This window comes from Aulonocara stuartgranti, assembly GCF_965226115.1.
Source record: "Aulonocara stuartgranti genome assembly, chromosome: 6".
NCBI classification, from domain to species: domain Eukaryota; kingdom Metazoa; phylum Chordata; class Actinopteri; order Cichliformes; family Cichlidae; genus Aulonocara; species Aulonocara stuartgranti.
This window is the reverse complement of record NC_138944.1, coordinates 16,242,761-16,259,966: the sequence shown is the minus strand read 5'-3', so window position 1 is coordinate 16,259,966 and position 17,206 is coordinate 16,242,761. Positions and strand designations below refer to the sequence as shown.

Genomic DNA, 17,206 nt, shown 5'->3' with positions numbered 1-17,206 from the left:
AAAACCTCAAGTGGCTGCAACCAACAGCGAACGTCAAGAAGTGGATACTTGCATGTTGAGCCAGAAACATGCAGAAAACCCAAAAGAGGCAAGACAGCACACCTTGGTGCCACTCAGGCAGTACGAACACCTGGAAAGAGGAGCCCACAGTTCAGACCCAAGGACACTGGTAAGGACACCAGCCAGCCAGTTATAAGTCTAGTTTTAATTTTCATTTTAGTTAGTGTTATGGCCTGTCTAAGGGTGGCCAGACCATAATATAAGGGTGATCCACCCCTGTCTGACCCCAAGCAGCACATCACACAACCAGTACAATTTTGATGGTGATTTTTTTTCACAGTGATTGAATTCTAACAAAGGAAAGGAGCGAACTACAGCTTCGGGGTGGACCCCAAAACAACAAACAAAAGGGACCGTATCTAAAGGATGTACAAAACTTATTTATGAAAAGAATAAAACCAAATAACAATGTCTTATCTCCCTAACTAACAAAAACATGAGAAAAGGGTAATCGAATAGAGTGAACTATAGACTGTATAAAAGATAGGACCATTGCAACTTTACTGCAGCACTTCACCCTTTCACATAGTCCCAGCTCTTCTCTGTCATGTTTTATGGTGCTGCAAATGTCTTCAGTTGGTGAAAGGTCTGGGCTGCTGGTGTCTTGTTGTGCTTGCTATGCATCCCTGACTCGTTTCTTCTTTCTTTTTTTTTCTTTTTTTTTAATGTATTTATTTATGCAAGTTTCAAAATTTTTTTACACATTCACAAACAGCGGGACAGAAGAACACAGACAATAAAGACAATAACAACCAAAAAACAAACAAACAAACAAACAAAAAAAACAGAGCAACAAACCACACAACAGGGTACAAGGCCAGCACTTATTAAAAACAGCAGAGAAGCAAACAAAGCAACTGGTATACATGTCAAACAACTCACAATCTAGTGAGTCCAATCCACAAGATCAAATCCAAAGATCGCTAGGAGGAGCTGATAACAATCATGCAAAAACAGTTATGGGCAACAGCTCAGAATGAAAGCAGTTAAAACAATGTGGTCAGGACCCAGGGCGTGGACTGTCCTTCTTAATGTGGTCTATAAAGGGCCCCCATATCTTCCTGAACTTCTCCATGGAATCAGACGTAGAGAACCGAATTTCTTCCAGGTATAGACAGGAGACCATCTCCTCGAGCCACCTCTTGAAGCAGGGAGGGGAGGCAGATTTCCACTCCCCCAGAATCAAACGTTTGGCAATCACCATACCAAACATGAGGGCCTGTTGAACAGCAAAGGGAAGTGCCAAGGAGTCGCCGGAGCAGCCCAGGATCACCATAAGACAGTCAGGATACAGTTGCCTATCATAAACAGTGCTATAGAAACTAAAAATACTAGTCCAAAAGGCTGTAAGCGTAGAACAGGACCAAAAAAGATGCCCAAGAGTACCGTCCACAAGTTTACATTTATCACATTTGGGGGAAACGTTAGGAAAAATCTTGTTCAATTTGGTTTTGGAATAGTGCAGTCTATGGACAACCTTAAATTGAATTAACTGAAGCCGGGCGTTAACAGAGCATAGTTTTATCCGACTTAACACTTCAGCCCATAGATCGTCAGAGATAACCAAACCAGTGTCCCTTGTCCAAGCCTCTTTAATATGGCAAGAGGGGGCTGCCGAAGAAAAAAGGTTGACAAGCCGAGAAATTAAGTGTTTTGAGGTGGGAGGTTCGTTCATCATATTGTAAAAGACATGCTGTATGGGGATGGTATCTAAATTTGAGAATGCTTGCTTGACATAATTCCTAATTTGTAAGTACCGAAAAAAATGACTTGTAGGGAGATTGTACTTTGTCTGAAGCTGAGCAAAAGAGGCAAAATGATTGTCAATATAAAGATCCTTTATAGCAATTAACCCTTTGACAGGCCATTGTTTGAAAGCAGCATCCATTGTACTAGGCGTAAAGCTAGGACTGTGGCAGATCGGGGCAAAAGTTGACACTACCGGGAGGTTCAAGATTCTCTTAATTTGATTCAATATTTTTACGGAGTTGCAAAGAATAAAGTCATCACATGCACTTTTAATAACCGATTTTGAAAATAAGATAGCTGGCAAGGATGCTCCAGTGTGCTCGATAGCAGTGCTAAGCTCCAATTCGAGCCATTTAGGGCTGGACCTGCATCCCACAGCATCACCAACTATAGGCAGATTCCAGAAGACCCAGGCTCTGGCATTACAGGCCCAGTAATAATGTCTGAAAACTGGAAGGCCCAGACCACCCTCGTCCGAGGGCTTTTGCAAGTGAGACTTCGAGATGCGGGGGGGCTTGTAGGCCCAAACGAAAGGCATGATAATGGCATCCAACGCTTTGAAAAAGGAAGACCTGAGAAAAATAGGAACGTTCTGGAATAGGTACATGAATTTAGGGAGCACAACCATTTTGATTATATTGATACGGCCAATCATTGAAAGTGGGAGAAGTTTCCACCTATCTATCATACACTTGAGCTCATCAGTTAGAACCGAATAATTAAGCCTGAAGAGGAGTTTTGAGTTCCTAGGGATGTTAATACCCAGGTATGAAAAGTAATCCTGGGAGACCTTAAAGGGCAAACTAGACAGGAAATCAGGGCCCAGACCAGACGACAGCGGCATAAGAACAGACTTCTTCCAATTTATGGTGAACCCTGATAGGTGGCCAAAGCTGTCAATCAGCTTAAGAAGTGGAGGAAGGGAGATCTTTAAATCTGAAAGAGCCAATATGATATCATCTGCATACAGACCGATGGTGTACTCTGACGTGCCACAATTTATACCAGAGATATGGGAATTGGCTCTGATGGCAATGGCCAACGGCTCAAGAGCTAAAGCAAAAAGCATTGGAGAGAGGCAACAACCCTGCCTTGTCCCACGGTGTAAGAGGAACGGGAGCGACCTCTCATGGTTGGTAAGGACCGAGGAACGAGGGCAAGCGTAAAGCAACTTAATCATATTCAAAAAATTCGACCCAAAACCAAATTTTTCAAGAGTAGCAAACAAATAACTCCATTCCACTTGGTCGAAAGCCTGCTGGGCATCGAGTGAAATCACCGCAGAATTGGGCAGTGTCGTTGAGTACATCGCATTTAAGAGACATCTAGTATTAGAAAAAGAGAATCTATTGGGGATAAAACCCGATTGGTCAGGATGAATTATAGAGCCTATGTGCTTATTTAACCGGTTGGTTAGGACTTTAGCAATTATCTTTTGGTCTGAGTTGAGAAGACTTAGGGGACGATAGGAAGAAACATTAGTTTCGTCTCTGTCTTTTTTCAGGAGGAGACATATATGGGCATCGTAGAAAGAATGAGGGAATGAGCCGTTTAACACTGCGCAATTTACCATCCGAAGTAGCAGGGGAGCGATAACGTCAATATGTGTCTTATAAAGCTCTATCCCGAAACCGTCCGGACCACATGCTTTTCCATTAGGAAAGGAGCAGATTGCATTTCTAATTTCCTCCAGCGTAAAGTCTGCATCGAGTAAGCCCCGTGCAGCCTCAGGAAGAGTCGGGATGTCTAAAGCATTAAGAAAATTAGTGATTTCAGCAACTGTGGCCGTAGTACTAGATGTGTATAACTGACAATAAAAACTGCGAAATCTGTCATTTATCTGCTTGTGATCGGACAGCAACTGGCCAGTTGCAGAGAGAATTCTGTGTATCGCCCTTTCAGCTTGAATGCCCTTCAGCTGTCTGGAAAGCACCTTGTCAGCCTTTTCACCAAGCTCAAAATGCTTCTGTTTTAATCGACGAATACAATTCATGACCTGCTCCCCCAACATGTGGTTGTAGTCATATTTCAATTTGAGAATGGTATTAAGTGTGTCAGCAGCCCCGGTATCGCGATACTTCTCCTCCAACACAGACAGCTCTGCCTCAATATTAGTACGCAGCCTGAGTTTGTCCCTCTTCTGAGAAGCTTGATAAGCAATAATATGGCCTCTAATAACGACTTTAAAGGACTCCCACAAAACAGAGTCTGAAACTACACCATTATCATTAAATTGTAAAAATTCTGCGATTTTAGTAGATAGGTAAACCGTAAAAGAGTCATTTAGATATAAAGAGGGGTTAAATTTCCAATTGTATTGGGGGGTATATAGGTTGAAGTCAATTACCGTTGAGAGAGGTGCGTGGTCCGAAACTAAAATACTGTGATAAGTGGAACTAACCACTTTCGAAATAAGCCTGGAATCAATAAGAAAATAGTCAATTCTACTGAAGCTGCCATGGACAGGGGAGAAGAAAGAGTATTGCTTTTCTAACGGATGCTGGTGCCTCCAAATGTCAACCAAGTCCAAAGATTTAGTAAGAGTATTGAGTACAGAAACAGCTCTCAAGGTTGGGGCCAGGGACGCAGAAGACCTATCCAACAATGGATCGAAATAACAATTAAAATCACCACCGATAATGATATTATGGTCATTGTATTGTGAGACAAGATTGAATATTTTACTAAAGAAGTCAGGGTTGTCAAAATTAGGGGCATAGATGTTCAAGAGGACTACAGGGGTGGAGTTGACTGTACCTGTAACAAGTATGAACCTCCCACCTGGATCACATATCTGAGTTTTGAATATAAAAGGAATAGTTCTGCGAACAAGAATGGCAACCCCTCTCGCCCTGGAAGAAAAGGCGGACTGGTACACCTGTGACACCCATACCGATCTTAATCGCCTCTGCTCTGAAGGTTGGATATGGACTCGTTTCTTCTTTCTGCATCAAGTAAGGAATGTAGTGAAAGTTCCCAAGAGGTTAAAAACACCACTGAAAAAATGCCATCAGACCTGAGTTGGGACACTTGGATTATGGAGCTTCTGGACCAAGAGAGTGGATGGGAGCATGTGTTTAATAAGTAAGAGAATAACGTCCCCCAAAATGTTTAAATTTCAAAGCTCATGCATACATTAGTGATGGGCAGATGAAGCACTGAAGCTTTTCATCCAATTGGTTTACCCCAGCGCAAAGCTTCTTGAAGCTTTATTTGCTCTAGTAGGACACCTACTGGACGTAAAAATATTAGTTGGCATGAATTTGAAGAGTGTGGCCTTTTGCACACAGCCTGTAAATGTCAACAACAAAAGGAGTGTGTAAAACATGTATATTGTAGTGATGCAGTATACTGTGTATATTTATAGTGGCAGTATGGAAAATGATTATTTGGAAATGCTTAAAATGGAAATGATCATTTACTGTGAGGTGAGGTGTGGTTGGGGTGTGGACAGTGGTTGTGCTTTTGTAACGTTGAGGTATGGACAGCTACACACTGAGGCGTCAGTCCTGCCCATATTTTATTCAGTAAAAACTAAATTTTCACTGCTTTTATGACCTTTTTAGTGGGGAGAACATAGCTAGGATTTAATGATTTAACAAATCTTATAAATCCTTTGTCCTCCACAATGCTAAATGGCTGGGAGTCCTCAATCACCATGCTAACCAGGTTTTCATCTATTTGAGATTGTTCTCCTGAGGAAAGACAATAAAAACAAAGCACAAATATAAATATCACACACGTAACTTATTACAGTTGTATAATATTGTTATATCATTTAGTAACATTACGGCATGCTATTATTATCATGGCATTTGATGGCTCACCTGGTCTTGCTCAACAATCGCTGTTCCCCTTATTCTCATGCAAAGCTCTGTAGTGCCTAAGCATGGATGAGGTGTTGTTGTTATATCCCAGCTCCCTGGCACATAGCAAACACTTCACCTTGTACAAAAGTAAATACAGCTTAACATAAATTGTATTGCACCATCAGTATTATGAAAATACATCTTCTGTAGAAATACCTTGTTGGGAGGAATAAGATCAAAATGTTCCCACACAGGGGAGGACATCCTCCTCTTCTTAGCTGGCTCCATTCTCTCCTGAGTTTCTCTCCTCACTCTCATAAACCTCCAAACTGCCTCCCAGCTGTCTCCAACTCTCACTAACCGCAGCTCTCCATCAAACACCCACATTTTGATTGAAGTCTGAGGGGTTTGTATCGCTGTCACATCTCGCGACAAAGTTCGAACCACTTCATGAACCAGTCACGTGGTACAGCCGGGCAGCGAGGCTTCGGACGTCATCATTTTCAGCTCCTCCCATAAATGAAGCAAGCCTCGATACGTGCATCGCGGAAACGCCCCCTCCATTACTCGACACATCACTAGCATACATGCACATCTAGTGCTCAGCGTCTAATTGTGTGTTTGTGTTTTTACCTTTTTGCAGTAGCGTAGTGAAACATTTGGGCGGTGGATAAATAATGGAAAATAAAATTCAGACTAGAGACGGCTTCAGGTGAGTACACGTGGTGCACAAGGACCAAAGCTCACCTTCTCAACCTGGACAAAATGAATTATTTTACACTGATACTGTAAACTTTTGTTTGTGTGTCAGGTTTCCATACATCGGAAACAGCTGCTGCATCTGTAATTCTGTCCATCCTGAGGAGAGTCCACACTCTACATCAGATCCTTGGCTCACCTATAATGATGCACAGGTGCTGCACACAACTGGATCTGCAGCTTGTGAGGAACAGCAGCACTCAGCCTACATCCTGTTTTACAAGATTAACGTAAGAAGACACAGTCTCACTAACCACTTTAATAGTGACTTGTGTCCCAAATACTGTTTATTTGTCTTAGTTACAGATAGTGAAATAAAATGGGAAATGATTGTTTCATAATTGTATACTCAGCTTGGTCGAGAACGAGGGGCAGGATTTTGAATTGATGCCATTGGTGCATTTACTAAAGTTCTGGGGTCAGTTTGAATATCAGTGACTTTGACCTTGAGTTCAAGTTTTCTGAAAATGTTGTGAATGCTACAACTCTGTGACGAGAAGTAAGTCTCCTAGGTCTTTAAATTTGTATATAGGTGCATTTACTAGGAAGCTGAAGGGTTGCACTGCGGGCCATCTGTAGAGGTGTAGAGTCAACAACCTGTCTCTGAATGTTTAGATTAGATTAGATTAGATTAGATTAGATTAGATAGAACTTTATTAATCCCTCGGGTGGGTTCCTCTGGGAAATTCGATTTCCAAAAAAGCACAGCACCGACAGAAGTTACAGAGTTACTGAATATTATATATATATACACACACACACACACACACACACACACACACACACATATATAAATACAGAGACAATATAAATAAAATATACGAAGGGGATAAATAGAATAAATAGGAATAAAAAATAAAAATACAAGTGAATTGCACATTTCAAGTATTGAGTCTATTGCACTGTTGACTATTTACAAAAGTATTGCACAAAAGGTATTGCACAGTGAGGTGAAGAGGCACTACAGCTTAGTTGTTCCCCCCTCCTTTGTCCTCCTGTTTCCCCTCCCTCTCCCCTCCAGAGAGGAGTTAAACAGTCTGATGGCGTGTGGGACAAAGGAGTTTTTAAGTCTGTTAGTTCTTGTCTTTGGGAGAAGCAACCTGTCACTGAACAGACTCTTCTGGTTGTTAATGGCCATGTGCAGAGGATGCCCAGCATTGTTCATAATGTCCATCAGTTTCTTTAATGTCCTTTTCTCTGCCACTGTCACCAGAGTGTCCAGCTTCATGCCGACCACAGAGCTAGCCCTCCTGATCAGTTTCTCCAGCCTGGATGAGTCCTTCTTTGCTGTGCTGCTCCCCCAGCACACCAAAACAAAACAAAAGAGATCGTTGACTTCAGGAGAGCACAGTGGGATCACTGCCCACTTAACATGAATGGATCCTCTGTGGAGGTCGTCAAGAGCACCAGATTTCTTGGTGTCCACCTGGCGGAGAACCACTCCTGCTCCCTCAACACCAGCTCCATAACCAAGAAGGCCCAGCAGCGTCTCTACTTCATGCAGAAGCTGAGGAAAGCCCATCTCCCACCATCCATTCTCACCACCTTTTACAGTGGGACTAATGAGAGCATCCTAAGTAGCTGCATCACTGTCTGGTATGGTAACTGCAGCGTATTGGATCGCAGTACCCTACAACGGATTGTGAGAGCAGCTAAGAAGGTCATTGGAGCCCCTCTCCCCTCCTTATAACACCCGCTTGCTGGAGGACCCCACACAGCCTTCAAACACACTCTTCACCCTGCTGCCTTCTGGAAAGAGGTCCCACAACATCCGGGCCCTCGCTACCAAACTACGGAAAAGTTTCTTCCCACAAGCCGTCAGACCCCTGAACACTCAGTGACTGCACTGGCACACGCACACCTTCACACATGTCACTACCAAGCACTTATCTGCAGTATCTCACACTCATACACATACATACAGACACCAAGTTACTTTTGCACAATACTCAGCATTTTGCACATTTCCATTGTCTTGTGTCTGTTTCGTCCTGTTCTGTCACGTTTTGCACTGTTTTGTCTTGTTTATTTTTGCAATTTATGCACACTGCACTTTATGTAGTCCTGGGTTTGTCCGTATATGTCATATATAGCACCAGGGTCTCGGAGGAACGCTGTCTCGTTTCACTCTGTACAGCACCTCTGCACGTGGTTAAAATGACAATAAAAGCCACTTGACTTGACCTGTTTTGTGTAGCAGTTGCTTGGAGACGAGCACCATACAGTTCAAATGAGCATACATTCCAAAATATGCAAATTTGCCCCATACATCATAATGATGATGTTTGCTGTTCAGGGTATGAACGTTCTATGCTGAAAGTTTATAAATATACAACCTTTGACTGCTTGTTTTCAGTTGAACTTTTGCAAAGCTGAGGAGATTTTGGCTGCGATCACATCAAGTCCAAAGATGTTTAAACTTCTTTTTCACAGAAAGGTAAGTTTGAAGAGACTCGCAGCACATTTCTATGAATATTTTCTTATGGTAAACAAGCATTTTTGAAACTTTTAAGGAAGCTTCTTGGATGATTTCTGTAAAAACTGAATTTTGAATCCAAATGAAGGATTTTGTATTTTCATACCATATACTTTGTTTTATGCCATTACTGATGTTGGTTTTCTTGTTTCTAAACAGAAATCACACAAACAAAACGTGGCAGAGAAGGAAATTCCTTCTACGTCTCATCAGAGGTAAAGAAATGCGCCAGTCTTTAATGCTGCTGGAGATATTTATAGCAGTGGTTTGGTTGGAGCTCTTTTATTTCCCTTTTATTGGCATTTTTCTTCCACCTTGTGTATTTACATCTTTTTTACTACTTCTAGTCTTGTCTATAATTTATATTGATTCAGAGATTAGCGTTTGAAAATGTAGAGTGTAAATGTACAAAATACATGATTTTGTTCCATTACAGTTATTAATTTTTATCTGCAATCTCCAGCATGTACTCCTTGTTAAAAATTTGCACTTTGAAAAATAACATTTACACTTTTGTCCTCATCAGCATCCCGGATGCTCCTGTTACTGAAAATGGTCAAAAGAAGAAGAGAAAATGGAGACACCTCTGCTGTTCCTCGGTTTGCTTTTACACAAAACATATGAAATGCACATTCTCTTTAAATTGCACTTGTTAATTTAAAGTGACTTTACTTTTTTAATAAACGTATGTTTGTTCGTCCTCTGCAGCAAACTGACAGCGATGCAGAGGCAGAGAGCAACACTGTGAAGACACAAAAAAAGTGTCGCTGGTTTCTTTTTAAATTCTGGAAGGTATGTTTTATGGAAAGAGTCACTGTCATCAAGCATTTACTCATCACAGTTAAATGAGAAGAATTAAGAGCAATTTAGCACACAGCCATGTCCTCAAATTAAGTTCAAAGATGTTTAAACGTTTTTTTTTCACAGAAAGGTAAGTTCGAAGAGACTTGCAGGATGTTTCTCTAAATATTTTTTATGGTGAATAAGCATTTTTGAAGCTTCATGGATGATTTCTGTAAAAACTGAATTTTGATCAGAACCAAATGAAGGATTTTGTATTTCATAGGACAAACTTTAAAACTCAATTTAAGGCATGAATAAATTGTTTTTATTTTATTTAAAGATATTCCTATATCTGCTTCATGAGCTGACAGCTCACTAAAGTGATAAATAATATGAAATAATACCAAATTCTCTAACTGGACACTTTTCATGGAGAGACCCACTTGGTATGTTTGTTTTATGCCATTACTGATGTTGCTTTTCTTGTTTCTAAACAGAAATTACACAAACAAAACGTGGCAGAGAAGGAAATTCCTTCTACGTCTCATCAGAGGTAAAGAAATGCGCCACTCTTTAATGCTGCTGGAGATATTTATAGCAGTGGTTTGGTTGGAGCTCTTTTATTTCCCTTTTATTGGCATTTTTCTTCCACCTTGTGTATTTACATCTTTTTTACTCCTTCTAGTCTTGTCTATTATTTATATGGATGCAGAGATTAGCGTTTGAAAATGTAGAGTGTAAATGTATAAAATACATGATTTTGTTCATGTTGGTATTCCATTACAGTTATTCACTTTTATTAGCAATCTGTATTAGCAAAATGTACTCCTTCTTATAAATTTCCACAACATTTACACTTTTGTCCTCATCAGCATCCCGGATGCTTCTGTTGCTGCCACACCAGCTAACCCTGAAAATGGCCAAAAGAAGAGAAAATGGAGACACATCTTCTGCTGTTCCTCGGTTTGCTTTTACACAAAACATATGAAATACACATTCTCTTTAAAATGTACTTTTTAATAAACTTATGTTTGTTCGTCCTCTGCAGCAAACTGACAGCGATGCAGAGGCAGAGAGCAACACTGTGAAGACTCTTTTTAAATCCGGGAAGGTATGTTTTATGGAAAGAGTCACTGTCATCAAGCATTTACTCATCACAGTTAAATGAGAGCAATTAAGAGCAATGAGGCACACAGCTATGTCCTATATATTTATATCAGGTAAGAAGCACCACGGAAACGATCCCAGCAGACCTGAGTTGGGACACTTGGATTATGGAGCTTCTGGACCAAGAGAGTGGATGGGAGCATGTGTTTAACAGGTAAGAGAAAGACGTCCTCCAAAATGTTTCAACTTCAAAGCTCATGCATCCATGCACATACACTGCTCAGCATCCTGACATCTTTCCTAATTTTGTGTTTGTGTTTTTACCTTTTTGGAGCAGTGTAGCATGCGGTGGAGAAATAATAGAAAGTCAAACTGGGACTATAGACTGCTTCGGGTGAGTACACGTGGTGCACAAAGACCAAAGCTCACTTTGTCAAAGTGGAGAAAATGAATTCTTTTACACTGATACTGTAAACGTTGTGCGTGTGTGTCAGGTTTCCAAACATCGGAAACACCTGCTACATGAACTCCTGCCTGCAGAGCCTCCTCAACATTGAGGAGTTCATAAGAGACATCAGGCGTCAGGAGGTTTTGTGGAGCACAGATCCAGAAGCTCAGCTCTTAAGGTGCGCTACGTCAACCTTCTACTTTCTTCAAAAACCTGAAGAACAAAGAGATCTAACAGCAGAAATGTCTGTTTACCCTTTCCTTTCTACAGAAGGCTCATTGATGTCAGGGACTGTCATGAGTCAACAGATTATGGCCTTAAAGATCACCACCTAAGAGCTTTTAAGAAGGCATTCAGCAGTCAAGCTCCTGAATACACCGGCAGTGCACAGAAAGTGCGTCAGCTATTTGGACATTTTGTTTTTTTGCTTTACCTTCTGATTTTGATGTACTGTTTTAAATCTCTCTGCTTTTCTTTCAGGACGCTCATGAATTCCTAACATTGTTCCTCAATGAGGTCAAAAGGCTCGCACCTCACCTGGAGAGGAACGCAGCTCTCCTGGGCCAAAGTTATACCTGCCCAGTAGAAGAGCATCACATTTTTAAAATGGAAAACATGAGGACATGCAAGAGGTAAGCCTGTCTTTCAGAAACGCAGAGCTGGTTGCAATGTTTTCATATACCTCTTTTCCACCTACCTGATCTTTACTTTAACTACGTTACTCCTGAAATGTGTAGCTGTGGTCACCAATCATCACAGCACGAGGACTTCACCAGCTTGTCTCTTGACCTTGTTCCAGAGGGGTCTATTATAAACATGTTAGAGACATACTTGAAGGTAAGATCACAAATTCCAATAGAGTTGTAGTGTCAGCGATCTTAACACACCTTTTTTGTTAGTGTTTGTGCGTATGTGTGTGTGCATATGTTGAGATTTCTTTCTACCATAAAGCCTGTTTTCTCTGTGCTGTTGTTCAGGAACAAGAAATAGAATTTCGCTGTGATTGTGGAGGGACGGCCTCAGAACTGAAGTCGTCTTTTGATACACTGCCAAGGTGAGTAAGGTCACATCAGAAGTGATCGACTGACCAGGTTTCCAAACTGTGGCGCATCAAATATCAGAGTTTTTCGAGACAATACTTGAGCAGTCGTTTTCTCCCATCTTCTGTTTGTGTTTGACACTCATTCTTCTTATTTTCTACCTTGTTTGTGTTTTTTTTTTCTTTTCTGCCAGAGTCCTGATCTTGCATCTGAAGAGGTTTGGCTTTACACAAACCTACAACATTAAGAAGGTGGATGACCCCGTCAGGCTGCAGAGGGACTTGGTGGTGCCATCCAATCAGGTAAAAAGAGACTGCAGAACGTCTCAGGCTACGTCCACACTAGCCCTGATAGATTTGAAAACTCCGTGTCCACACTAGTGTTTTCAGTCATTTTCAAATAGTTGTGCGTCTGCATTGAAACGGCCGAAAACGCTTACGTTCCAGTCCTGCGCATGCGCAAAAGTGAGTGAGGATTACAGAATTTGAAGAAAAGCTATCCGGAGCATGTACAAACTGATATTAATCTTTTTTAGGGCTGTCAAAGTTGAGAGCAATCAAAACAACCGCTGTATAATGCACTCGGCTATCTTTGTTTAATTGCTCACATGACTGCATCACATGGCTAAAATGCGTCATCGTTTTAGAAAGTCTGCGTTTTCGAGTGTCCACACTGCGACGGGACAACTCCGTTTTGAAATGTGTGCGTTTTCGAGAGCATTTTCAAGATGCTGTGTTTTTCCTTGAGGAAAACGCCATCTCAGTGTGGACGGGAGGTCAAAGCGGAGAGAAAACGATGTGTTTTCAAACGAAAACGCATTAGTGTGGACGTAGCCTCAGCAAATCAGCTTAATTATGGCTCTGATGTGAGACTTTGTGAAACTAACACTCTTTGGATTTGTTCCTTCTCAGGGTGGTGGCTGTTATAGTCTTGTCAGCATCATCAATCATTATGGAGGCACAGAGTCAGGTAAAACAACAGACTTGTTACAAACAGAAAATGAAAACTTTCTACTTTTCAGTGAAGGACTCACACACAAAAGCTTTTGATGTTCTAAGACGCACTAAGTCAAAATCACTGTTTGCTTGAATCAGCTGACTTCCAGAAGTTGGATTCATTTGTCTTAATGTGATTTCAGGACACTACATCTGTAGTTCTGTCCATCCTGAGGAGAGTCAGCACTCTACATCAGATCGCTGGCTCACCTATAATGACGCACAGGTGCTCCACACAACCGGATCGGCAGCTTGTGAGGAACAGCAGCACTCGGCCTACATGCTGTTTTACAAGAGAAACGTAAGAAGACACAGCATCTCATCCTGAAGTGAGAGAATTTTTAAATGTCCTGTTACCTTGTTAACCAGTTTTGTCTTCATTCTCAGTTCTGAAACAGGAAATGGAAGGAAGGTCATCATCATGCTGAGAAGAAACAACACTCGTCCCAGCCCACCATCGCACACTGGAGGACAAGTACTGGTAAGTATTGCCCTCAGGAGGAAGGGTCCTCCCAGAGAGCCTGGTCCTCCCAAGATTTCTTCCTCCAGGAGGGAGTTTTTTCTTGCCACCGTCGCCCCACATTCACTGGTCTCATCAGCAGGGACATTTTTAACATCCTAAGACCTGAACTCTTTCATGGCATGCATTTTTAATTTCTCTGTGCCATTTGGGTTGATTGGGACCTGATGAATGTGAAAACAAAGACATCAGATTCGGACTATCTTTTTTTTGTTTCTCAAAAAAATGAGATCCACATATGAGGACATTCATTTTAAAGTTCGATTGAACAGGGGCAGTGTAATGTCCTCCCTCATAAGTGGATATCAGGTTTTTGAAGAGCAAAATTTTGTATTTTGGTCTCATAAATCTTATGTCCACATATGTGGACACCAGGTCCTAGGAGGTTAAAACAAAATCTACTAGTAGTGCAGCACTACTAGAGATCGTCCTTTTCTAGACCAGTGTTTGGCTTGCTCTCTGGAACAACAAATTAGTGCTGTCAGCGTTAACGTCATTTTAACTAATGACGTTTACGCTGACAGCACTAATTTGTTGTTATTATTATTAATATTATTATTAATTTATTTGTAAAATAAATTAAATTTAAAAAAACAAAGAAACAATTTGATTCTTTATGTTATTTTGTTTTATTAAAATCAAAATAACAACAAAACAAAAATAACTAATAAAAAAAATATTAAAAGTATTCAGCAGTGTTTTGTGAAATTTGTAATGAGCCTTAGTTAAGTTGATGTCACAGAAGTTTCTGAATCATTTAGATTGTTCAACAAACTGATTCACTCAGGTAAAGATGGTAAGCTGGAGCAATGGTACGCTTGGAGTTCAGTTTAAGTTTTCAGACAAACATTCACTCGATCAGTTGCAGCTTCTGCTTTTAAATAAATGATTTAGCTGCAAATGTTTAGCTGCAGGTAGCAAAGTCCAAAAGTGACAACATTTCCACTGCAGTCTCTCCAGAAATGGCTTATAAACTTTTGACCAAATTAGACATTTATCCTTGGATCATTGACAACCCTGTAGGGTGAAAATCTTTAATTGTACCTTTTATAACATTTTAACAAGTTACTGTCTCCTGCTGCATGTTTCCTGTTTTGGCTGAACTTCATCAGCAAAGCCCTCAAAGCAGCATATGAAAGAAAGTCATCTTTCATTGTTGTCTCCAGCGTGTTAAAAGAGAGATCGAGCTCAGTGATGAGTTTTGAAGCAGCTGCAGGGACTTCTCGAAGGTTTTGGCTCAAACAGTCGCAGGATGTTGTTCACAGTGGTGACACTGTTGACTGGTGATTGACAAGCACTGAGATACTAACATGACAAACACAAGAAACATCATGACTTATTCTCCTGAGTGCCTGCAAAACACAAACACAAAATCAAACTCAAAGCTTTTCTCTCAGGTGCTGGTGTGGCACAATCTAATGATAAGAAAGGTCATGCTTACAGCTTTTGGAGCACAGCTGCACAAAATAACAGCTTTTGGAGCACAAAATGCATTACAGGTAAACCCAGTACCCAAACATGTTAACAAGGATAAAGAAAAAACCTGAAACAAAAGCAGGTAGTGTGGTGATTTATGTTGTGAGGATGCTTTCACTCCCATCAAAGTCGCCCAGTGTTGAGAACCCAAATGAGCCCAAAAACCTCAAGTGGCTGCAACCAACAGCGAACGTCAAGAAGTGGATACTTGCATGTTGAGCCAGAAACATGCAGAAAACCCAAAAGAGGCAAGACAGCACACCTTGGTGCCACTCAGGCAGTACGAACACCTGGAAAGAGGAGCCCACAGTTCAGACCCAAGGACACTGGTAAGGACACCAGCCAGCCAGTTATAAGTCTAGTTTTAATTTTCATTTTAGTTAGTGTTATGGCCTGTCTAAGGGTGGCCAGACCATAATATAAGGGTGATCCACCCCTGTCTGACCCCAAGCAGCACATCACACAACCAGTACAATTTTGATGGTGATTTTTTTTCACAGTGATTGAATTCTAACAAAGGAAAGGAGCGAACTACAGCTTCGGGGTGGACCCCAAAACAACAAACAAAAGGGACCGTATCTAAAGGATGTACAAAACTTATTTATGAAAAGAATAAAACCAAATAACAATGTCTTATCTCCCTAACTAACAAAAACATGAGAAAAGGGTAATCGAATAGAGTGAACTATAGACTGTATAAAAGATAGGACCATTGCAACTTTACTGCAGCACTTCACCCTTTCACATAGTCCCAGCTCTTCTCTGTCATGTTTTATGGTGCTGCAAATGTCTTCAGTTGGTGAAAGGTCTGGGCTGCTGGTGTCTTGTTGTGCTTGCTATGCATCCCTGACTCGTTTCTTCTTTCTTTTTTTTTCTTTTTTTTTAATGTATTTATTTATGCAAGTTTCAAAATTTTTTTACACATTCACAAACAGCGGGACAGAAGAACACAGACAATAAAGACAATAACAACCAAAAAACAAACAAACAAACAAACAAAAAAAACAGAGCAACAAACCACACAACAGGGTACAAGGCCAGCACTTATTAAAAACAGCAGAGAAGCAAACAAAGCAACTGGTATACATGTCAAACAACTCACAATCTAGTGAGTCCAATCCACAAGATCAAATCCAAAGATCGCTAGGAGGAGCTGATAACAATCATGCAAAAACAGTTATGGGCAACAGCTCAGAATGAAAGCAGTTAAAACAATGTGGTCAGGACCCAGGGCGTGGACTGTCCTTCTTAATGTGGTCTATAAAGGGCCCCCATATCTTCCTGAACTTCTCCATGGAATCAGACGTAGAGAACCGAATTTCTTCCAGGTATAGACAGGAGACCATCTCCTCGAGCCACCTCTTGAAGCAGGGAGGGGAGGCAGATTTCCACTCCCCCAGAATCAAACGTTTGGCAATCACCATACCAAACATGAGGGCCTGTTGAACAGCAAAGGGAAGTGCCAAGGAGTCGCCGGAGCAGCCCAGGATCACCATAAGACAGTCAGGATACAGTTGCCTATCATAAACAGTGCTATAGAAACTAAAAATACTAGTCCAAAAGGCTGTAAGCGTAGAACAGGACCAAAAAAGATGCCCAAGAGTACCGTCCACAAGTTTACATTTATCACATTTGGGGGAAACGTTAGGAAAAATCTTGTTCAATTTGGTTTTGGAATAGTGCAGTCTATGGACAACCTTAAATTGAATTAACTGAAGCCGGGCGTTAACAGAGCATAGTTTTATCCGACTTAACACTTCAGCCCATAGATCGTCAGAGATAACCAAACCAGTGTCCCTTGTCCAAGCCTCTTTAATATGGCAAGAGGGGGCTGCCGAAGAAAAAAGGTTGACAAGCCGAGAAATTAAGTGTTTTGAGGTGGGAGGTTCGTTCATCATATTGTAAAAGACATGCTGTATGGGGATGGTATCTAAATTTGAGAATGCTTGCTTGACATAATTCCTAATTTGTAAGTACCGAAAAA

At 41.0% G+C, this 17,206-nt stretch overlaps 1 protein-coding gene across 1 annotated transcript; it reads left to right on the top strand.

Annotated features, from left to right (window-relative positions):
* The first annotated feature begins 1,981 nt into the window (after positions 1-1,981).
* LOC309708167 (uncharacterized protein) lies at positions 1,982-14,402 on the top strand. Its single transcript, XM_082535955.1, has 21 exons — positions 1,982-4,893; positions 6,262-6,330; positions 6,430-6,607; positions 8,734-8,814; positions 9,013-9,068; positions 9,380-9,452; positions 9,562-9,645; positions 10,134-10,189; positions 10,509-10,599; positions 10,685-10,747; positions 10,857-10,957; positions 11,081-11,137; positions 11,238-11,369; positions 11,462-11,585; positions 11,672-11,823; positions 11,929-12,028; positions 12,169-12,245; positions 12,425-12,533; positions 13,143-13,200; positions 13,370-13,527; positions 13,614-14,402. Exons 2-21 carry the CDS (start codon positions 6,296-6,298, stop codon positions 13,617-13,619), a joined length of 1,791 nt encoding a protein of 596 aa, XP_082392081.1. The 5' UTR covers positions 1,982-4,893; positions 6,262-6,295; the 3' UTR covers positions 13,620-14,402.
* Positions 14,403-17,206: the final 2,804 nt, after the last annotated feature.

Coding starts and splice junctions, on each gene's coding strand:
- LOC309708167 (XM_082535955.1), top strand. CDS start 6,296: ATGGAAAATAAAATTCAGACTAGAGACGGCTTCAG. Junction 10,600..10,684: donor ACATCTTCTGCTGTTCCTCG/GTTTGCTTTTAC, acceptor CGTCCTCTGCAG/CAAACTGACAGCGATGCAGA. Junction 11,370..11,461: donor CCAGAAGCTCAGCTCTTAAG/GTGCGCTACGTC, acceptor TCCTTTCTACAG/AAGGCTCATTGATGTCAGGG.